Below are 23,127 nucleotides of genomic sequence, written 5' to 3' on the forward strand. Positions count from 1 at the left end.
TTTAAGTGGGTTGGAGATCCCTAGGAGGCTTTTAGCAGGAAAGAGATAAAATTAATTTTATATTTTTAAAGGATCTCTCTGGCAGAGAGAGGAGGCTGCTGAGTTGTGCAGTCTGGAGGGGATGCCTAGAGAGGAGGTCTGATGAGGAGTGGAGCCAGATAACGTCCCAGACTCCTCCTGCCTGGCCTGGTACAGGCCTTGAGAATGGAACTGAACCCAGTTGAGGTTTCTGAGCTCCTGAGAGTTGCATGTTGGGGGCTTGGGTCATGAGCAGGGGGGCCGTGATGCTGTGGACGAAGTAGGCTGTGGAGCAAACCTGGCCTGGGTGGGTGGGGTCTCTCTCTCCATCTCTCTCTCTCCATCTCTGTCTCTCTCTCTTTTTCTCTCTCTTTCTGAGAACTGCTGCTGCTATTACTCCCCGCAGACTTTACATAATTCTGGCCCGGCTCCCTCCTCATTATGTCATGCACCCAAGTGGAGTCTGGGTCACTGCAAGGCCTGCTGTGGTCGGGAAGAACAGACTGCTCGCTCCCCGGCATGGCATCTGGAGCAGACCTTCCCCATGCTGGGGTGAGGGCAGCTAGGCTTGTGGGGGTGGAGGTGCAGCCCAGCCCCAGCCTAAGCCCTTTGGACAGCTCGGGCAAAGGCCAGGGCTTTCTGTGGTAGGCTGTGACTGATGAGCCTTGGGGGATTGGGGGGGGTCGGGCAGAGGACTACATCTCCCCGGAGTTGGGGGACCTCCCCTAATGCCCAGGCCCCAGCAGAAAATTAGGCAGACCTGATGGCAGCCCCTCCTGCTGGGTTGCTTCTCTGAACCTCAGTTTCCTAAACTACAAAATGGGGACAAAACCACCCAAGCTCAAGGTGAAGTATAAATTTCAGTGGGCTCACGTGGGAGCCAGAATGGCAGGAACTGTTCTGGGGACAGAGGTCCAGGCATGTGCTGGGAGAGGGACAGACTTCCCCTCAGACTCACTTGGGGTCTCTTGGGCCATAGTCCTGGGGCCTGAGCCCCTTTCTATAGTCTCCCATCCCTACTCCTCTCCTAGGCTCTGCCCCAGTCCCAGAGAGAATCAGAATAGGGGTGAGCCTCCCCCTCCCCCTTGCACAGTTCAGGAGATTGAGGCCAGGGGGAGGTGGTGTGCCTGGCTCAAGGTCACACAGCCCAGCATGGCGATGCCAGAAATGGAATCAGACCCCATAAGTCCCAGCCCAACGTATGTTCTGATGCACTTCGCAGTGTGGGATGCCTGTGACCCTGGAGGATGCTGAAGAAGTTCAGGTCAGAAGGCATGCCTGGGGAGACAAGTTTGGCTCTACTTCTGCCCTTTTACATGCATCTGATTTTTTCCCACTATGCTGTGTGTGTGTGCACGCGCGCGCGCGCGTGTGTGTGCGTTTAGGGGAAAAGGGTTTAGTTTTGCAGTTATTACAAAACTTAACACAATAGTTACTTCCCTCACCTGGCCTCTGAGAACAGGTGCTAGGCCCTTTCTGCCTTCCTTTTGTGGAATCCTCACAATACCTTCTGAAGATTAAGGATGATTATACCCATTTTACAGGTGAGGAAACTGAGGCCCGAGATCACATGGTTGGCAAGTGGAGCCGGGGTTTCATTCCCAGATCTGCGCATTCCAAAGCTCTCGCCTTTCCCTTACATGTGCTGTCTTCTTCACCCCCCTGGGATGGGGGACACTCCTGAACCCCACGACCTCCGTCCTGTGTGGTGCCTGAGCGTTTCAAGGAGATGCAGAAAGCAAGCCCCAGGCTGCTCTGATGTTTGGCTCTGGGTTCCCAGGGAGAGTTACAGGGAGTTTGAATTAAAGGGGAGCGGGGAGGATGCGGGGCTTGTAACCCCCTATCTCAGTGTTGCTTAATTTTCTTGACTGTGTTTACTAGGGATGGGGGAAGGTGGAGAGAAGAATGTGCCTCCCCCTCCCTCCCTGTTTCTAGAATTACTAAATTCTTGTTAGATCTTTAAATTTTATGTAAATTCTTCTTATTTTCCTTGGAAAGGTGGGGTATCATATTTTAATTAGTAGTGGTGTCAAAGGAGGGCTAGATTAATTATTGGAAATCCTGAGTTCCAGATGGTTTTAATTTTCACAGCAGGGCACCAGGGTATATATTTTTAATTTTTTTTTATTAAAATCATACCTAGTGTATTTTAGGGGCACCGAGGTACACGCTTTGTGGCTCCAAGGATGCCGTATTTAGGGCTATGATTTTTGTTATGGAGAAGCAAGTCCCTTGTCACTGAAATTAAAAGTTTGTGGGTGAGGGAGGGGCAGGTGCTGGGAAGCAAAGGGTCAGAGACGGGAGGGTGAGAATGGGGGAGTCAGAAGGCAGCAGTGGGAGGAGGTGTTGGGGAGGGAACCAGGCATAGGAATTCAAGGCCAGAGAGGAGAGAGAGCTCAGAGAGTGTGTGTGGCCTACTGAAGTCACACAGCACCTTATTGGGGAGAAAAAGTGGATTGGCAGAGGGACAGGGATTAGGCACAGCATGCCTAATCAAGGGACAGTCACCCTTTGACCATTTGACACCCTTGCTCAGTCAGGGCTTTGGGGGATCAGCTCTGGACACCACCCTCTCCTCAGGGAGGTTCTATGGAGAGTGGGTCGTTTAGTGTGGGGTCTCCTACTTCGAACCAGGGAATATTGGGTCCTGATTGGGACTTCTGGGCTCCTGGAAGTTAGCTATGTTTCAGCCTCGGTGTCCTTGATTGAGCAAAGTAGAATATTCTGAATATAGCCTCCATTCCTGGGGGCCTTAAACCTCCCCCCTCTGGGCCTTCCCCACTTTAAGTTACAAAGGTGTGGCGTGGGGAGGGGACATAGAAGGGGTTCTACATGTTTGCCCTGGAGGGAGGGGCCTTTGACCTAAATTTTGGAGGAAGTAGTTTGATATCCCCCGAGGCAGGGTGTGAAACTCGCATGCGTTTTTCTGTGCCCCCATTCTAGAGACTGCTACTTCTCTGGGGTTATTGGTGGCTGTGTGTCCTGTTCTGGGGAACAGAGATGAGGGGCTGGTGGGGTGGGTGAGGGGAGAATACACTGGTCTTTAGCCACAAGGGGCAGAACAACCCTCCAGCTGGAGCCATGTAGGTCCCAAGTGAAGTCAAGAGAGGCTGGGGGTGGAGAACACAGACGGAAGGCTTCTCTGGCTGCCTAAGGGGCAGGGTGCCCCAGTGAGACCTGTTCAAAGCCTTCCCCATGCCCAATGTTGGAGCAGTGAGGGGGTCCAGGGACAGGGTCAGGGATCATGTCGCTGAGCCTTTCGGCCAAACCATTGCCCCTGGTAAAAAAAATGTGTCTTGTTCTCCTTCTGCCTTTCGAAGCCCAGCTCCTAGTGGAGACAGACACCTTCGGTAGTCAAGTCCGGATCAAGGGCAAGGAGACGGAATTCTACCTGTGTATGAACCGGAAAGGCAAGCTCGTGGGGAAGGTGAGTGATGGTCTGGAATTCCCAGGGTATTCAGGAGGGTTCCCCCTGGTAACACTGGGTAGCTGGAACAGGGTGCTCAGGGCCTGGTCAGCCCCAAATGGAAAACAAGCCCGGTGAGTGTGTGTGTGTGAGAGAGAGAGAGAGAGAGAGATTCTGACTGTAATCTCTTCCTTTAGCCCCTTCTCTGCCCCCACATCACAGCCTGCCAGGCCGAGGTATCCATGGCCGTGACCTTGGGGAGTATGCAGGGTCCTGATCTCTCCTGCTCGATGTGGACCCCGAGGGGCTCAGGGGCTCCCTGCCTGCATGTGTCTGCTGACTGAGAACAGGGAAGCGGCAGGCCGAGGGCTGGGGCCGCAGCAATGGTTGAACAATCGCCAGGGCTTTGCAGAGAAGCCCGGACCCCGCTGCCTCCTCAGCGCTGGGCCTCATGGTTCTAGCATTTCAGGAAGATTTTGTTACTTTGGAATAGGCAACAGAGCTGCATGTAACAAATTAGGGTGGTGTGTGGGTATGGGGGGGTGGACCCACAGGCCTGGGGCTCTGAGTTTCCACGGGTGCTGCTTGGTGTCCCCCTTTTTTCCTGGGTGTGCCTGTTTGTGAAGTTCATACACTTGCTTCCTTTGGGTGCTCCAGTGGAAGGTGTTACAGACTAGTAGCTACCTGGTGCTCGTGCCCTGTGTTCTCTTCCCTTTCCTGGGCCCCTACTCACCCCCATATCTAACTTGTAAAATGGTTCTGTTGGACAGGTGGAGTGAGGGATGCAGGGTAGATCCTGATTCTAAGGAGGATGGCTCTTCCTGTTTCTGCGCAAGGCCCTGGCTGGTGATTTGCATTTATTACACGGTCTTGGGAGGAGGAAGCAGGGCCCTGATTCCTGTTTAAGCCATGGTTTTGTTTTCCTGAATCCCCCAACTCTTCTCCCTCTTCCCCTCCTTCACACCCTAGTGGCTGGGGAGAGTGCAACAGGCCAGGGACTTGAGCCAGAGTCCCGTTGCTTCTTATTTGTTAACAATAACACTACTGATAGCTTCTGCTAATTGAGCACCTACTTTCTGCCAGGCACTGTGCAAAAATGCTCCCAAATAATCCCATGAGGTCGCCACCACTACCATCCCCATTTCGCAGAGGAGAAAGCTGAGGCTTGGCGCCGTCCGAGGCACTTGTCCCAGGTCCCACACTAGAGCGGCGCGGGATCCCAAGCCCGGTCTGGAAGGCAGAGGTTCCAGCCACACTGCCCTCACCAACTGAAGCTTCTGCTCGGGGAGCACAAGAATAGTAATCCTCAGAGCGTGGCTCCGGGATGCCGGGGAGTGGTTTTAATTAGTGATTCACTTTCCGCGTCCCGGGGCGGCCGGCCGGCGAGGGGATCGGGGCAGGGGCGGCGGGCGGGCCGGGCGCCGGGTCCCCTGGCCTGGCAGTGCGTTTCCTGTGGCGGCGCGGCCCGGCCCCGCGTCAGGCGCTTTGTTCTCCTGCCCGCCCGGGCCGCCTCCCAGGCCCAACCTGCCTGCGGCTGGACGCTCGGCTTCCTTGCCTCGCGGCTTGCAGGGGGGGCGCGCGGCAGCCCGCCGTGCCCGGTGCCCGCGCGCCCCTCCCTCCGGTCTGCGCGCTTCCCGGCAGCTTGACCCCAGGGGGGCCGCGCTGGGGTCAAAAGAGCAGCCCCGCTCCCCGCCGCCGGCCGCCCACCGCCCGCCCGCCGGCTGGCCGCTGAGTCACCGCTTCCACAGGAGCCGGCTCCGATTTCCTGCCCCCTCGCCCTCTCTTCCGTCATTAATACTGGGGACGGTTCAGCTGGCGCTGGCTCGGCCAGGCTCGGCGCAGCCCGGGGAGGGCTCCCTCCTTCCCGCCCCACCTCGCGGCAGCTCCCCCATCCCCATACAGGCGCGCCGGTCTTCTGGGCTGGCCCCCAAATCCACCTGCCCCAGGATGGCCCTGGGCAGGCCCCCTGTTGCCCTCCGCCTAGCCCAGCTCCCCTCACTGTCTCTGGTCCCGGTAGCTAGAAGCCACAGGCTCTTGGGGTGCTGTTTCATCACAGCCTCCTAGGCAGGCAGGCCCCAAGGTCCTGGGGTTACCCCTGCGTTGTTCTTCACTGCTGCCACTGCCTCTGTTGTGGCCTCATCCTTTCACTGGAACTGTTGCCCCAGCTGCCTCAGGAGTCCCAGCCTCAGGCTTTCGCCTTTGCCCACTACCCACCATCAGCTTTCTAAAGCGCATCCCCTGTCTTCCACCCCCAACCCATCTCAGAACCCATCCGTGGGTCCACACCGTCTACCATCTACCAGAGAAAGGCCACACTCCCTGAGGAGACACACAAGGCCCTGGGGAGCGTCCCTGGCCTCACAGCCCTGCCACCCATCCTCGGGTTCCTTCAGCCCCCGACACATGGCACTGCCAACTGCCGATCCCTGCGCAGGGCGTTCGGGCTTTGTACATGCTGATCGCCCCTCCCTCTGTCCATCTGCCCTAAGTCCTGCGCAGCCTTCAGCGGCTTCTGGCCTCCCCCACCCCTCATACAGCACGCCCGCCCTGGAGCCCACAGTCCCTCACACGGTCCTCTGTTGGCTGTCGCTAACCCGAGTTGTCACTGTTTGTGTGCCTACATCTCGCAACTCGACTGAGGGCTCATGGAGGGCTGATTCTGGATCCATCCATCCATGCTCTGTGTACCGGGCCACAGAGCTGCAGAAGCACCAAAGAAGTAGAAAAATGGTTCTTGCTTTCTGAGGACTGTCTTAACCCACAGCTAGAATTATTCATGTCGGGCCAGGGCGTCAAGTGCCCTAGCTGCTGAGCCTCGGTGTCCTCATCTGTACAATGGCAATGATAATGCTGGCATCTGGTGGGCACGTGATAAATATGCATTCACTTCCCCTTTGAAGCCAGGCCACAAAGTTACTCCTTCACCTGTGGAAACCCTTGACCTCGGCTTAGGCTCTGACTCCTTTGCAGGGGCCTAACAGGATAGCTTTCTTGGGTGGTCTTGACCCTGGGTGCCAGCCTTGCACCTCTTTGGCCCTACATGCATCGAACCCCCACCAGAGCCTTTTCAGATGTTCTGGGCCCCTGGCTGTAGCTCTGCTGAACTATGACAATCATATACCAAAGCTCTGCCCCGCGCCCCTGCATGCTCAGGTAGCCCCCTTCCCTTTGCCACCTTTCTGGACCCCACATCTCTCTGGCCCAGGAGGAAGCACATCCTTTCATTCCATAAACAGTTGTTGAGTATGGAGCACTATGTGCTAGGCATTCCCACCCCCCCCCCCCCAGTCTCTGAGGATTCAACCCAGATCGATCATTTTCTGATCTGCCCCCCCTGAGTGATCACTGGTGAGCCCTCCTTGGGGCAGCACAGGGCCACCCCAGACCTTTCAGGGCAGAGGGGTCCCCTGCCCACCACCACATCTTTGTGAAGACTGCTTTGGTTGTAAACGACTGAAGCCCAACTCAAAATGCCTTAAGCAAAAAAAGGAATTTTTTGGCTCACATAACTACAAATGTCCAGGGGGTAGTTCTAGTTTCAAGTAAGACGGGATCTAGGGGCCAAATGATGTCATCAGGATTCAGTCTTCAGATCAAATAGAAGGAATAGGACTCCAGTTTGGAAAGGAGGAGATTAGAGGTTGGAGGTGGGGGTGGGGGTGGGGGAGAGATGCTCAAATTCTACTTAATCACCAAAGTTCTGCGATGGGATATTCACTCACTCTGTAAATACTGATGGTCTGCCTTGCCCGAACCCATTGCGTCAGCATTTTTGGGGGTGAGACCCAAGCACAGGTGTTTTTTTTTAAATCTTTGCAGGCAATAAGCAGGGTCATAGAGGTAGTCAGGAACAGAGGTGAGGGTCAAGGCCAGGTGTGGCCTGCCAGTAGCTTCGAATCTGCTGTGTCTGAGCTCATGGGGGGGGGGGGGGGGGGGGGCGGTTCCTGTGACCATCACGGGTACTGTGGCTCCTCCCACGGGGCTCCCGAGCTCTGGGGTGCTGGGAATTTTAGCCGTCATAAATACACCCAGACACACACAAACAGTGCCAGGCGCTGTGTTTGCTCCTTGCATGTCCGAGACCTTGCTTCATGCTGATGGCGGCCGCGTGGGCCTGGGGAGGGGAGGTAGTTTTGACAGACAGCACCCTGCCCTCTCTTCCACACTCTTTCTCCTCATGGACCTCTCTGGAACTGGGCAGAGGAGAAAGGAGCTGCAGTGGCAAATGCAGGTAAAAACGTGGCTCTGCCTCTTACAAGTCCCGTGACCTTGGGCAAGCCGTTTCGCCCTCTTTGAACTCTGTTTTCTTCTAGCAGGGAGAGTCTACCTGAGCAAGTTCAGAGGATTAAATGAAATAATGCACGTGGAGATGTCAGGCCTATAACTGACAAGCAGGAAATGCTGAATGAGCGAGTGAATGAAGGAGTAGGGAGCCGAAGTGGCCAGGCCGGGAGCTCTGGTCCTCTACCTGCTGTGTGTCCCTTTCTCAGCACACCCCCAGGAGGGCCTCCCCTAGCTCACGACGGTCTCTGGGACATTGGTGAGGGATCCAGGGGACAGTATCCACTTTCTTTTAGGAGAAAGCCTTTTGAGGGGTCCCTGCCACCATTTCTATCCCAGAACTCTTCCTTTATTCAACCACAAATGCTCTGGGTGCCCAAGACCTGTGCTGAGCCATGAGGGCAACTGACAGGTGGTCCTGACCTCCTGAAGCTCTTGGGCTAATGAGGAGGCAGGGAGATATGGGATTGCTCTGTTGGGGAGCGGGAGGAGGAGTGGGTGCCAAGGGGGAGAAGATGGAGTATGTGAGTCCAATAAAACCTAATGCTTGAATGGAGTCTTAAATGAAGAAGAGGGAGCTAGATGGCAGTGAAGGAAAGCTTCCTGGAGGAGGTGGTTACTGAGCTTGACCTTGAAGGATGAAAGCAGTTTTCCAGGTAGTGGCAGGTATTCTATGGTGGGGAACAGCATGGTGTAGGCTTTGTTCAGTTTGCTGTGACTGTTCCATGGAGAGTGACCAAGGGACCTGGACTTAGATTGGATAGGCAGCTTCCAGAATTATCCATGGGGGGCCCAGAGACCACTCCCCTCTACCTGCCTTGTACATATGTCCCACTTCCCTCACAAGAGTCCCTCACGGCTCACCCCCTGACAGACACTGTCCTCTGGGTCCCACATGCCTCCCAGTCCCACCCACTGCCTGCTCTGTAGCCTCCTCGAAAGATCTCGGCCTCCAGAGAATGTTTTCTTACCCTGTCTGTCCCTTTCTGCAAAGTTCAGCACTTTGTCTGCAGGGCCCAAGCTTGCCCTCCACTCAAAGGTGAACGTTCCTGGAAGCTCCAGCCTGTTTTCCACTTCAAACAAAAGGCTGGAACTCGCACCTCAGGCACCACGCACAGCCAGACCGCTGGGCTTCCAACTTGGCCGGGCATCCGTCCGTAACGAGGAGTGGGCCCAGCCTAAATTTGGAGATGTTAGTTGGAAACTCGAGTGCTGCTAATTCAGGCCTTCCAGCTTTGTGTGCTTCTCACTCTTCTACATGGAGCAATTTGGCTGTCTCAGGGAGGAGATTCAGAGCCCTGCCTCCCACCATCCTTTGTCCAGCTCCGATCCAGGGAGGGAGGCCAGAGCCATCTGAACCACCTGCTCTTCAGAAATAATTTAGCAATTTCCTACTGTGTACGGGGCTCAAGTATAAGTATCATTCCTTACAACATTTCTGTGACGCGGGGGTCCCTGTCCGGGTTTGGTCAGACGAGGAATCCGACGTCAAGAGAGTGGAATTAACTAGCCTGAGGTCACATAAGGAAGTGTTAGAGTTGATTCAGCTTCTGACTCCAAATCGAGTACTCCTTGCCCGGCATCCCTTGTCTCCTAGGGAGTTCACACATCTGCTGGGGAGCCTGAAATCTCAGAACCAAAGGCATAGGCTTTGGAGTTTGGCCATGCAAAAACTCTTATTCTTGGAGGTCCCCACCCCTCTTCACACCAAACATTTAAAATGCACCATATCCCACATTAAATGTAATTTAAATGTAACTGTATTGCAGTGGGGGGGAGTGGCAGTGGTGTAGCGGACTTCATATCAGGTTTTGTGCACATCTGCAGGGACTCCTTTCTGTTGCAGGTGATAGAAAATAATCTCAACTACTTTAAAGGAAATGAGGTAATGAGCTTCAGATTCTGTTTGGTCCAGAGCCCAAAGGCTGTGACCAGAACTTGGTTTCTCTCATTCCCTTCCTCTTGGCTTTACTTCCTCTGTGTTGGCCTTATTGTCAGACAACGTTTCTCCTCATTGTGGTAAAATGGCTGCCTTTGCTTCAGCCTTACACGTTCCTCAAGTTTAAATCAGCCTATGTTTTGGGGGATTATACAAGGGCCTTGAGGAGCACTCTGATTGGATGGCTCAGGCCACGTGCCGAGCTCTGCAGCAGTCATAGGAAATAATGTTTTATTGGCCAGGTCTGGGTTTCGTGTTCTAGTAGAGTTGAAGTGGAAGCCCCTGGCTGTAGCATACTGAGTGGGGAAGGGATAGATTCCTGAATGACAGTGAGAATCTATTACCTAATTGGCGGGTAGGGAAGGAGGCAGGGGCCAATATGACAAGTCCACTGCACAGATCCAGGAAGTGAAATTACTGGGGACAAAACTTGGGTGGGGCCCTCTACTCTACTGCCCCAAGCCTCCACCACCTGCGCACACCCTGTCCACGTAGCTCTGCCCCTCACACCCACCCTCCCCTTCTCACCTTCTTTTCTCGCCTCCTACAGCCCGATGGCACCAGCAAGGAGTGTGTGTTCATTGAGAAGGTCCTGGAGAACAACTACACAGCCCTGATGTCCGCCAAGTACTCTGGCTGGTACGTGGGCTTCACCAAGAAGGGGCGGCCGCGGAAGGGTCCCAAGACCCGGGAGAACCAGCAGGACGTGCACTTCATGAAGCGCTACCCCAAGGGACAGGCAGAGCTGCAGAAACCCTTCAAGTACACCACGGTGACCAAGAGGTCCCGGCGGATCCGCCCCACGCACCCCGGCTAGGCTGGCCCCACCGCAGCCCCCCAGGCTGCCCCCAGGCCCACACTCACACTCACAGAGAACTGCATCAGAGGAATATTTTTACATGAAAAATTAGGGAGAAGCTCTATTTTTGTACATTGTGTTTAAAAGAAGACAAAAACTGAACCAAAACTCTTGGGGTGGGGGGAGCGATAAGGATTTTATTGTTGACTTGAAACCCCCTGTCTCTGACAAAAGACTCACAAAAAGGGACTGTTGTCAGCGTACAGGTGCTTGTCTCTCTCTAGGAACAGACAACTCTAATCTCGTCCCCAGAGGAGGATTTGAAGGAGGAAAACGACACTCTGAGAAACCAAAGTCCTTTTTCCCAAAGGTTCTGAAAGAAAGAAAAAAAAAAAAAGAAAAAAAAAAAGAAAAAAAGAAAAAAAAGAAAAACAAAGAGAAAGTAGTACCCATCCCCAGACTCCCCCTTTCCCAACCCCCTATCCCTGCCCCAGACTCCAACAAAAATCGCTCTCTGGTTTGCAGTCATTTATTTATTGTCCGCTGCAAGCTGTCCCGAGACACCGCGCAGGGAAGGCGTGCCCCTCGGAATTCTCGGCGCCTCGACTTCCGACGACAGACGGCCTCGTCCAATCAAGTGACCCTGCATTGCTCGCAGTTCTGGAGGATGCTGCTATCGACCTTCCGTGACTCACGTGACCTAGTACACCAATGATAAGGGAATATTTTAAAACCAGCTATATTATATATATTATATATATATAAGCTATTTATTTCACCTCTCTGTATATTGCAGTTTCATGAACCAAGTATTACTGCCTCAACAATTAAAAACAATCGACAAATTATTTAAAAAAACCATGAGGTGAGTGGTGGTGGGGGGCGGGGCTCAGGCAGGGCGGGCCCCTTTGTGTTTCATTCTTGGTGGTGTGCGCTCTTGGCCCTGAGAGCTGGGGCCTCGCTCATTCATTCGTGCACTGATTCATGCCACCGCGCCTGCTCCGTGCGCTGCTCTAGGCACTGAGAACGCAGCTTTAGACCGAGGGATCTTAGCTTCTGGACATCCTTGCCCTCAGAGAGATTACGTTCCCATGAGTCATTGATTGGATGACCGATTCAGGCACATACGTTCACAAACATTTGCTCGCCATCTCCTATGTTCTTCAGTGCACTGGGTATTTATCAAAAAACACACCAAAAACATGCCAGCCTCCAGGGAACTTCACTTAGTCACTGATTCATTGCTTCATTCATTCATTTACTGATGGAACCCCTCATTCAACATATATTTATTAAGCACTTCGCTAAGTGCTAGGCACTGTTTTAGGGACTGGGAATTAATCAAAGAACGAAACCCTAAATCATGCTGCATGGAGCTTACAGTCTCGGGATTATTGCTTGAGTCATTTGTGGAGCCCGCATCTGGGTTTTGCCAGGCACAGGCTGAGCAAGGCAGCCCTGGGCCCCCTTCTGTGTCTGGTGGTAGAGCAGTCAGAGGGCCCAGGTCGGGGGGAGACCTGGTGTTTCTCTCCTTAGACTCTCATGGGCGGGAGTGCAAGGAGTCTGTCCGCCTCTTTAACTTCCAGGGGCCCTTTCTCCTAGGTCTTCCCCAGGGCCTGGCCAGGATGTAGGGGAGAGACCGGCTTAGTCTTGGGGTGGGAAGCAGATTGGGCAGAAGGTTGACTGAAGAGGAGGATGTCTCCTGTGGGGTCCTGCTGCTGTCACCTGCCTCCCTTGAAACCACCTCCTGCCAAGACTGGCCAGGAGAAGTCCCCAGGGAAGCCCTACAGAGAGGAAGGAAAGAGGGGGGCAGGAGAACCTTCTCTGGCTGGGCCGGGGCTTGGCTTCTGACCTATGTGCTCTCTCTGCAACCCACCTCCGAGCTCCGGCCAAGCATAACTCTTGGTTCTGTCCTTCCTCCCTGCATGATGAGGGTCTCTCTCCATCCTGGGGCCCCATCCCGTGTGTCCCAGCACATTTGCTTGGGGCTTTGTGAAGCTCTTTCAGGTGCATGATCTCATTGTGACCTCAGGACAACCTGTGAGGAAGATATTGTCATTATTCCCATTTTATAGATGGAGGAGACTGAGGCCCAGAAACATTTAGCAGCTTCCCCAAGATCACAGAATAAGAAAGCTGGGGCTGGTGTCCAAATCCTACACTCCCCAGAGTGGCAGTAGCTGCCACTTGGTGAGGCCCTCCCGTGTTTCAGATGGCCTGCTGGGGACTTTACAGGGCCTGCCTGGGCCTCACTACATATCCTGGTGTGGGACATGGGTACCCTTGACTGAGGCTCAGAGAGACCATCAATGTGTCCAAGGCCTCAGTGAGTGGGCGACTGAGCCTGAGACCCCCGGGGATAGTAATTGTGATGGTGGTTGTCATTTACTGAGCACCTACTCTGTGTCAGTTCCTTTCACACTCTGTCATTTAATTTGAACAATAACCCTAGGAGAAGGGTATGCCCTGTCTTTTGCACTGAAGGTTTCAGAGATGTGAAATGACCTGTCCAAAGCAATTCAAGCTAGAAAATCGTGGAGTCAGAATTCAATCGATCATTTATTTATTCATCCAATAATATGTGTTTAGTTTACTCTGTGCCAGATGCTCTTCCAGAGGCTAGAGATACAGCAGTGAACTGAGCAGAGCCCCTGCCCTCATGGAGCTTACATTCCATTGGGGAAAATCAATAAACCAAATAGAATATATGTCAGATAGTGATAAATCATAAAATAGGGAAAAATAAAATAGGATGAAGGGATAGAGAGGGATGGGGCTGCTATTTTAGACAGAGTGCTCAGGGAAGGCCTCTGGAGTGGGGGGCACAGGCAGACACTGAGGGGAAGAGCATTCTGGACAGAGGGAACAGAGAGTGCTAAGGCCCGGAGGCCTGTCAGAGAATAAAGAAGGGCCTGGAGGGTGGAGCATAGTGAATAGGGGAGGAGGCAGAGTTTTGAAGGGGGCCAGACCACCGCTCGGGGAGTGAGACGGAGAGCCACATGTGATATACCTTATGTAAAGGGACTGCTCTGGCTACTGTGTGGAGAAGGATGGCAGTTTCCAGCCTGGGACCGCCCGAGGCCGTAAGCTGGGCTCTCACCACTGCCCTGGGCTGCTGGCTCTGCCCACCCCCTCACAGGCCGTGGGCGCCTCCCACATGCAGCACCTTTGCTCCATCTCACAGAGCAATGAGGCCGGCATTTATTCTCTTTTCCTGCCCCTCTGGAGACTCCCTGTCTTTGGAAGATGCAGGCCCAGCTTCTGTTTACTCTAGACAGGCTTCCTGGATAGTTCCTGGACAATGAGAAATATGTTACTGATAGACACAGTGGACTGGCGGGAAGATTTCCCAGCCACGGATGATGTCTTAGGATGCTCGCTTCACGGAGGAGCCAAGTGAGTGTTTCCACAGTCCAGCTGAGTAGGGAAATCTTTTAGAGCACCTATTATGTACCAAGAACAATCTTATTGAATCTACCCAACAGTCTTTGGGGTGGGCATCTTTAGCCTTACTTTATAAAGCAGGCTCAGAGAAGTGGAGTCACTCGCCTGAGGTCACACAGCTAGTCAATAAAAGCACTGTGACTTGAGCCCAGATCTGGCTGATCCCTACAGCTTGGAGCTCTTGGCACCTGTCCAGGGTTTCAGTCTCTCCCACCCCCCGCCCTCTCTATCCTGTCTTGGTGTCCATCATCCCTCAACCCACCGGAAGGAGGAGACAGATAGAGAACACATTCCCACGTCCCGGATGACAGCTCTACTCCTACCCTCCTGGACCCTTTCCAGGATGTCAGTGTTACAGAGGGTACAGGGATCTGGGACCTATGGCACCTGAGTTTATTTTCAGCTTGGCCGCTTTGGCAGCTATGTGACCTTGAGCAGTATCCCTCATCAATCCAATTGTTTTCACCTTGCAGGTCACCGATGTAATGTTCAAAAGAGATAGCCGAGCAAATAATTGGGGATTATTCCTGCCCAGGAAGAGCTGGAAGGCACCCAGGCAGGTGTTTTACCCTCAGTCTTCTCTCCATTTCCCTTCAACCTCATCACTTTAGAGAGGAAGCAATCACAACCCAGACAGAGAGAGCGACCTGTTCCAGGGCACCCAGCGAGTTAACGACAGAGCCCATTAGATGACCAACGAATAGTGATGATAGTGATTAATAAACATGCTGGAGTATGGCAAAGGGAAATGAGTCAGGGCTCTTCTAGGGAGTTCAGGGGCCAGGTTGGTGGCTGGCCAGGTCCCTTTTAGCATCTTTCCCAAATTTGCTTCTTGACCCAAGGAAACAGAGGGCAAGGAGGAGAGGGCTGAGGTTTCTTGGTCCCAGAGCCTACCCCTCTGCTTTTCATCCCCATAGTGGTACCATGTGACCAAGTGCCAGAAGTGAGTAAAGATGGAGCCTTACCCTTGCATTTTAAGGGGTCAGAATAATGGGACTGGCCCCCAAAAGGGAAAGAAATGGGTTTGATGATAAGGGCGTTCGCTCTACCTACCTGCCCCACCTTTGGGCATTGTTTGGATTCAGTCTCCTCCCTCCATGGCCACCCATCCCCTGACCACTGGCATAGGACAGGGGAGTGATGTTTATCGGGCACCTACTCTAGACAGACCCTTATGATCAGAGCTGTACACACACATCCTGTTCGGGATAGCTCCTGGTGCAGAGTGAGCTCTTGGTACCCTAGCTATTACCATGATCTCATTTGACTGGTACAGGAACTTGGCAAGATAAGTGTTAGGAGGCCCGTTTTGTAGATGGGGAAACTGAGGTGCATAGAAGAATGCGATTGGCCCCAGGTCCCATGGTAGAAAGTGACAGAGATGAGATTCGAACGCAGGCTTCCCTGGTCCTACTTTCCCCTTCCCACTGTTTCTCTTCATCCCTTTGTTGGGAATGGAGAGGGCAATAAAGCCCCAAAACTTGGGGCAAGAGAAATCAAGTGCCCCTCCTGGGTGGGTGGGGAGGACATGAGGACCAGGAGAGGCTGTGTCTGGGGCTGTTCCTGCCCCACCAGGTGAGCCTGGGCAGGGGGAGGCAGTAAAGCCGCGAGCTGAGTGCAGGAAGTTGGGGGGGTGGAGATGCCCTCCCTGATGCCTGTGCACCTGGAGCCTAGCTAGACAGGGCTGGGATGCCCGGGGCTTGAAAGCCCCATAAACAGGCAGAGCCCTCCCTCCCCAGGCGCACGATTGGGGCTTCCAAAGAAACAATAGTGAATTAAGTGCTAAAGATGTGAAGGCTGCTCCCCAACCATGCAATTAGGTAGTGGGTCTGTTACACACATTAGGCAGGGAGCTGGGACCAGATGTTTGCGAGGCTCACCCTCGGCTGTCCTGTCCCAGAACCGCCTGGCCTCCTGGCTGAGGTTGCCAGCTCTGAGAAGGAGGGAACGTGGCAGGTAGCCCCGGTGTGCGGCCCCCTGCAGAGCAGGCCAGTGATTAATCAGACACTCCCCCCATTCCTCTGGTAGCTTCTCGGACCTAATTAGCACTTGCTAGAATTTCTGCCCACCTCCTCTGCTTGCAGACAGAGCTACTCTTTCAAGGTTCCAGCCTCCCAGGCTGATCACTCTGAGGCTGCCGGGCCCTGGGTTGCCCCCTGGGGTGGGTCAGAGGCACTGGTTGATTTTAAAAGACTGTCACAGACTGAAGTCTCATTTGCCTGCCCCACGCAGGGCTCACTGTCATCTATTGAGCATTAGCTTTCTGTGGGCATTTTACCCACTTCTTTAATTCCCACCACATTGCCTCAGAGAGCTATTTTAATCTGCTTCCTACCAATGAGGAAACTGAGGCTCAGAGAAGGGAAGTCACCCGCTCAAGGTCATCTGACTCCCCAACTCCGGCACCTGACTGCTATGACACCACACAGCAGCCTCCCAAGGACTTAGTGTCACCTTCGTTTTACACAAGGATAGAGGAGCAGAGAAGTGACCTATTCAAAGTCGTGAAGTTATTAAGTAGTGAAGCCAGGATTTGGAACTAGGTCTGTTGTATTCTAGTATCTTACGTCTCCATTCTCCCCAACCCTCTACTTCTTTCCCAGTGTTATTCGGGATTCTTTCGGTTACAAGTGACAGAAACACGTGAAGACTGACTTAAGCCGATAAGAGAATGTATTGGCTTGTGTAACAGAAACGTGTACAGGCATCAGGCTTCAGGCAAAGCTGGATCCAAGTGCACAGTCTTCTCTCTCTGCTTTCTGTTGGGTTGGCTTCGTTCTCAGGAGGGCTTTCCCTGTAGTTCCAGGCTTACATCCTACTGGCTAAGTAACTTCAGAAGGAAGAGAACATATCTTCCCCAGAGGCTCCAGTAAAAGTCCCAGGGCTGATTCTCATTGGATCAATTCTCTCTCTTGCATATCCTTGAACCAATCACTGTGGTTGGAATAGGAAGCTCCCCTTCATTCCATGATCTGGAGTTTCACTAGGGGAACAGCATAGCTTCAGTGGCCAGGTGTAGGTCACGGGCCAGACCCGGGAGCTGGAGCTGGGGAGACATGGGCCAGTCCACCCAACCATAAAGTCTGCAAGTTGAAGAAGAGGTGGTTTCCCAAGGGAATATGGAAATGTTCTTATCAGAAAAGAAAAGGGGCAAAAGCAAGAAAAGTCTGTCCCAGTGCTTGTCCACTTGGGTGTGCATCAGAGTCCCCAGGGGGGCTTGTTCATATACAGATAACTGATCCGCACCCCTGTAGGTTCCGCTTCAATAGGTTTGGGGTGGGCCCAAGAATTTGCAAGTTCCCAAGGGATGCTGATGCCGCTGGACTGGGATTCTTTAAGAACCACTGGTCTGCCCCTTTGCCTTACCCTCATTCTCTCCACCATCACTGTATATGCTGTGTTCCCATCCAGGACTTCAGACTGGGGACACATACACCCCAGGCTATGCAAGGGCTTTCCAAGAGGTCCATGGGTACAACCATCTTGAGGAAATCAATTTACAGCTTCTTGACTTTCCTGAGTGCTTTCCCCTAAATTGATCTGCTGGAGAATGCTCCCATGGCTGGCAGGCTCCCCTTCCCACCACTCTTCCTACAAAGCCCCTCCTCCACTTTACAGTAGAAGATGCACCTCTCACCCTGCCTGCATCTCACTGCGGGCATTGCCTGGAGTGTAGGAAACTCCAGATCATGGGATGAAGGGATGATAGTGTGCGGATGGTGCCATGAATCTGTGGAAAGTCCTCATGCTTTTCCTTGTCTGAATATTGGTCTATTCTATCACAGGGCAAATTGTGCATTTTGTTTTGGTCCATGTTGGGTTATTCTGAATGCAGGTATATTACACAATGGGATGTACTGACAACTTTTCTTTAATTACTTTGCCTCTTTTATTCCCCAAATGTTCTGGAACTCATTCACTACGAAGGAGTATCTTGTGAAAGGAAAAGAAATATTGGTAATGGAAGTAACTTATTCAGGGCACACAAACTCCTGGATAAGTTCCATTCCTTATCTGCTCATCTGTCTGTCCATCTGCCTGTCTACCTATCCAGCCACTCATCCATCCCCCTGTCTGCCTATTTACCTATCTACCTACCAAGCCACCTTAGAATGACAATATTCACAATTTGAAAAAAACATTCTGGGACATACGAGTCTGGGCCAAGTGCATCCTGCTGTGTTGCTGCTACTCTCAGTGATGAGAAAGAACCTGGTGTGTTTCTCATCCATCCTTTCCTTGGTCCATGGAAAGCATTTTGCCCAATCAAAGCAGGAGGAGGTAAAATGTTCCATACTTACTTCCTCCAGGCGATCTTTGAGTAAAATATCTTGTATCAGATGGAAGTTATTGTTTTATATTTTCTTGAACATTTGTTCAGACTTGTAGGGGAAATATTTTCATTTAACTTTTGCAGAAAGATTACTGGCTACTATAAATCCACATTGGTTTTTTACTTAGGTGGAAATCTCTTATTTGCTGTCACCTGTTCATTTATTCATTCTCGGTGTGTATTTATTAGATTTAGCTGAATTTAATTGTGCATGACATGGATTCTACTGAAAAAATGTAATTTTAAAAATTACTTAAGGGTTTTATGAGTAAAAAAAAAATGTGAAGACCCCATTCTAGGCCAATGCATGCACCCGTATGCTCTACACCCACACAGAGACAGTAGAGTCTCAATCTGGAAACACTGGCTCGCTCGCCTGTCTTCTGCAGCTGGGAGCACGGAGGTGCCACAACACAGTCCCCTGTGGGTACCTTAAGAGGTAGCCCTTGGGGAGCTCACAGTCGAATGCTGCAAACAGGTGGGCTATAATGCAGCAAGAGAAGAGCATATAGATGGAGGCCCAGAAGTTTGGGATGCGTAGAGGACGAGGGCACAAACTGGATAAGGTCAGGAGACTCTGGAAATCTGAAGGGAGGTTTAACTGCAAAACAGGGAAGGGCAGCCCAGGCAGAAGGAAGAGCACGTGCAAAGGCAGAAAAGACCCATGAAGGTGTGGCAGGGGCTGGCAAGCGGGAGGCAGAGTGGTGGGAGGTGCAGTTGGGAGGGGAGAGAGGCAAGAGAGTCAAGGCTGTGGTTTTTTTTTTTTTTTTTAAGATTTATTTATTTATTTGAGAGAGAGAGAGAGGTGGGGAAGGGGGACAGGGGGAGGGAGAGAGAGTCTAAAGCAGACTCCGTGCTGAGTGCAGAGCCTGACACGGGGCTTGATCCCATGACCCTGAGATCGAGACTTGAGCCGAAACCAAGAGTCGGACACTTAACCGACTGAGCCACCCAGGCACCCCAAGGCTGTGGCTTTTGTAGGCCCCCATTTTTGCATGGCCCTTCTGCACTGCGCATGTACCTCTGTGTTCACACTCACCCTGATGTGCACGTGTGTGAACAGTCAGTCACACTCTGATGCTCAGCCCAGTGCACACACCAGCACTAACAGAGCGCCAGGTCGGGCCTCCCTTCCTCCCTCCTTCCTCCTCGCAACGTTTTCTGAGTGCCTACCTCATACTGGCTTCCTTGGCAATAAAACAATGAATCTGGCATGGTCTCTGCCCCCGCTAGCGTCACTGAGGAGACAGACCATTAACAGTGACTACACACTGTGACAAGTGACACAAGGGGCAAGCATAGCACAACGTGGGAATCAGAGAAGCCTTCCTGGAGGAAGAGTCACGGAAACCTGCGACCTGAAGAGTAAGAAAGTGTTGGCAGGAATAGAAGGGGGTAGGAGGGGTAAGCATCTTAGGCAGAAGAGGTAGCATGTACAAAAACCTGGCTGGAGAGAGGATAGCCTCTAGAGGAACACAGCAAGGGGCCAGGAGAAGATTTATGCTTTCAATGGAGGAGTGGCAGCTTGGATGGCAAAAACCGGGGGATGTTACTAGAAGATTCACCTTGGGTTTCTGTTTTGTTGGGGGAGTCTGGGGGCCCAAGCTGATGGACACGGATGATCGTTGTGGGTACCACACCTTCCTCAAGTACCCCCAGGGGCTCTAATGAGTCAGGCGTGGTTCTGTTCCCCCCAGATATCACCTCGGGGTTTGAGTAGCCACTGAGCATGGTGGCCTGCATCAGTGGTCCCCAGCGAGGGGGACTTTGTCTCACAGGACACTGGGCAGCGTGTGGAGACACTTTCGGTTGTCACAACCAGGAGGCTGCTACCGGCATCTAGTGGGTAGAGTCCAGGGGGGCTGCTGAATAAACATCTCATGATGTATAGGCCAGGTCCCACAACAAAGAATTACCTGGCTCCAAATGTCAGTTGTGCTGAGGTTGAGAAAACTTGGCCTAGATCCATTCTTCCCAGAGGGTGGCAGAACAATGATTTTCTAATTCTCTCATTTCTGTTGTGTTTATTAACTGGGATTCTCCTATGAACTAAGAACTTTCCCCCATCAACTGTTCAGTTACCCCAAGAGGTAGTTCATATAGGAAAGGCAGGTGCTTGACTCTTTCTCTTTATTTACCACTTTTCAGAATAATTAGTTAACTAGCATCCTCCAAGGATGACCAATGCATTTTTTTAGTGTCACCATGGGAATTATTAAAAACCTAATTAATGTCTTTCAATCCATAGCAGTCATTATGCTTTTTGAAGGTCAAGTTCTTCCACCTTTGGCCAGTGAGTGCTCTTTTGGGTGGCTCTTGTGTTCTTTTGTCGTTGCCCCCAGCAGTCTGAGGGCTTCCTTGCTTCCTGGTGTGACAACATGTCCCCAGTTGATCTTCTGATTTCCCAGCCCCGCCCTGGGATCAGCTATTTCTTTCAGAGCCTGGGTTCATTTTAGTGGAGAATGTCAGGGCTCACAGAGGATGGAACGAGATGGTTCCTATGAAGCTGTTAGCACTGTGCCTGGGACGTAGTGAGCGCTCATCTGGTGCGGTGGTTTCGAAGACAGATTCTCTGCCAAGATGCTGCAACTCCCTTGCTCCCCTCCACCTCCAGTACATTCCAGCACTTGCTTTCTGTACCTCCAGACAGGCTAGGGTGGGGCCTGAGTGTAGTGAGGGTTCAGGTTACCCAGGGGAGGTTTGTAGGTAGTGGCTTCGTTGGGCAGAGGGACCTGCCAGCCAAGAGAACACGTCCATCAAAAGCCAGGGTAAGGCAGAAGAGAGGAGCAATTAGCTAATTCAGGAGTCAAGGCCTTGCTTTTGTTTTCACTGTCAATTTTAATCCTGCCATAACCTTTGACCTAAGCCTTGGGGCAATTAGTGCCCGCTAATGAAGTGATGGTGGGTTTGAACTTCTGCTTTCCTCCCCAGGCTGAGTCAATACTTTGTATTCTAGCACATGTAATTGAGGTAAAAGGGTTTATTTAAGCTAACAAATGATTATTTCCCACAATAGCATCTCCATCCCCGTTTGTGAATTGGCTTTTCAGGCATCCTGTGTTTTGTCTGCAGCCAAAGCCTGTATTTTATTCATGGCTTTGTCCTCTTCTCTCCTTCCTCCTTGCTTCTCTCTCCCTCTTCCTACCCCTCCTCTTTGCCCTCACAATTGAATTCAGTAAATTCAGTGTAACTTGCATTCACACCGCACCTTAGTCAGGCATTAGGCTGGCCTGGCTTTTAGATCCCAGTACAATTCTGGCCCAACCCAGAAGGAACTCACAGCCTAGTGACAAAGACAGACTCATAAACAGATTAAGTTACAAGTCATACTGTAGTTCGAGAAGGGCAAAGTAATCCAACAGGTCTAGACGAAGGAGCTAGATAGTGTGGAGTGGTCTTTGTGCAGAAGAGTCTAGAAGGGGAGAAAAGACTGGAAACGTTTGAACCTTTAGACATAAGGCTTCCATGGACCAAAGAAGGTCTTCATCCAAGTGGCCTGAAAGGTGCTTATTTCAAGGGTTTAAAGAAATACGGTTTAAAAGAATGATGGCAGACTTCTCACTACAGAATACAGGTTTGGTTCTTGTTCCCTGCTCCCCTGTGGGGTTATGTACTTCAGAGGAGCCCTGTGTCATCTTCATCCTCAGGGTCTGAGTCTTAACTCGTCGAAGCCAATGGTGCTAATTGCATTCCCTTTCCCAGTGTTTGGCTTAATAAGGGACATGTGACTATAGTCTGGCCAATGAGCTATGAGAGGAAGGATGTGGGCAGCTGTGCCAGGGCATGTTTCTAGGGAAGTTTCTTAGCTCTTGTAAACATACATAAGGAAGTCACGATCCTTTTTCTGAATCTGGATTTTGGTGAGGATGTGGTGGCTGGAGCTGTTGTAGCCATATTGCAACCATGAGGACAACTAGCTGCTGCACGGAGGATGGAAGAGCAAAGTGATGGAAGAAAACTGGATCTTCATACAGCCACTGGATTAAGTCATGTGGGGCCTTCCTTAAGAATTCTTATTGTCTGAGACAACAAAATGTTCTTGTATTTAAGTCCCTTTCAACTGGTTGCTAAAGGCTTCCCAAATGATACAGAAGAGGAGGGAGAATTTGAAGAATATGTCCCAAGGAGAGGGAAAAAGCATTTCAGGAAAGGCATGTAGACAAAGGTGCTGAGAAAATAGGAAATGTTCATAGTAAGTGTATGGAAAGTCTAGTTCTCAGAGGGGAGGTAATATAGGGTTTGGCCATGTTAGGCAGCACCCCGTGTCCCCTCTCTCTGCACCCTCTGTCCTTCCGTGCCCCCGAGGGGGTCCTCTTCTTTATCCAGTCTCCTTTCCAAATGTGCCTGGGAGGGAGATGCAGATAGCAGCAATCTTAGCCTAGATATAAAATGTGTATCGAGTATTCACTCTGTGCCAGGAGCTGTGCTGGGATGAAGTGAACAAGATACGATCCCCTCTGAACGGAGCTCCCAGTCCGGTGACAGAGACACAGACAGGAACCTATGATCCTAAACATGTGATTGGTTTCAGGGGAGAGCGTTTTAGATGGTTCACGGACTAATGTGTGAACATTAGTTTTTTATTTTGATAGTCATGAGTTTATTTTGATGATCAATTTCTATACATGACAGAAATATAAATTTTCCTTTAGAATGTATTTAAGGAAAGAAAAAGAGTTAATTTAGGAAAAATAGTTGGTAATGTTGTAAGTGGTGTGTGGATATGGTAAAATTTATGCAAGAATTAAATAATGTGCATCTGTGCGTGTGTGTGCGTAATATGTTTGCACAGTCTTTTTTTCAGTCATATGAGAATGGATCTCTGTTCTTTTAGGAATTACTGTTTCTGTGCTTTATGTTGTTTCTCTGGGAGACACCATGTATATATGACCTTCCCTACACCCGCT

The 23,127-nt window shown here is 51.6% G+C and overlaps 1 protein-coding gene across 1 annotated transcript in view; it reads left to right on the plus strand.

Moving 5' to 3' along the window:
* The window catches only part of FGF18 (fibroblast growth factor 18), a 32,428-nt gene extending 21,589 nt beyond the window's left edge, over window positions 1-10,839 (plus strand). The window contains exons 4-5 of the mRNA XM_032403479.1: window positions 3,339-3,445; window positions 10,195-10,839. Coding sequence (XP_032259370.1) covers window positions 3,339-3,445; window positions 10,195-10,461 — 374 coding nt within the window. The 3' untranslated portion in view covers window positions 10,462-10,839. The remainder of the gene's footprint in view (window positions 1-3,338; window positions 3,446-10,194) is intronic.
* Window positions 10,840-23,127: the final 12,288 nt, after the last annotated feature.

The sequence above is a fragment of the Phoca vitulina genome, unplaced genomic scaffold (genome assembly GCF_004348235.1).
Source record: "Phoca vitulina isolate PV1807 unplaced genomic scaffold, GSC_HSeal_1.0 scaffold6, whole genome shotgun sequence".
Taxonomy (NCBI): domain Eukaryota; kingdom Metazoa; phylum Chordata; class Mammalia; order Carnivora; family Phocidae; genus Phoca; species Phoca vitulina.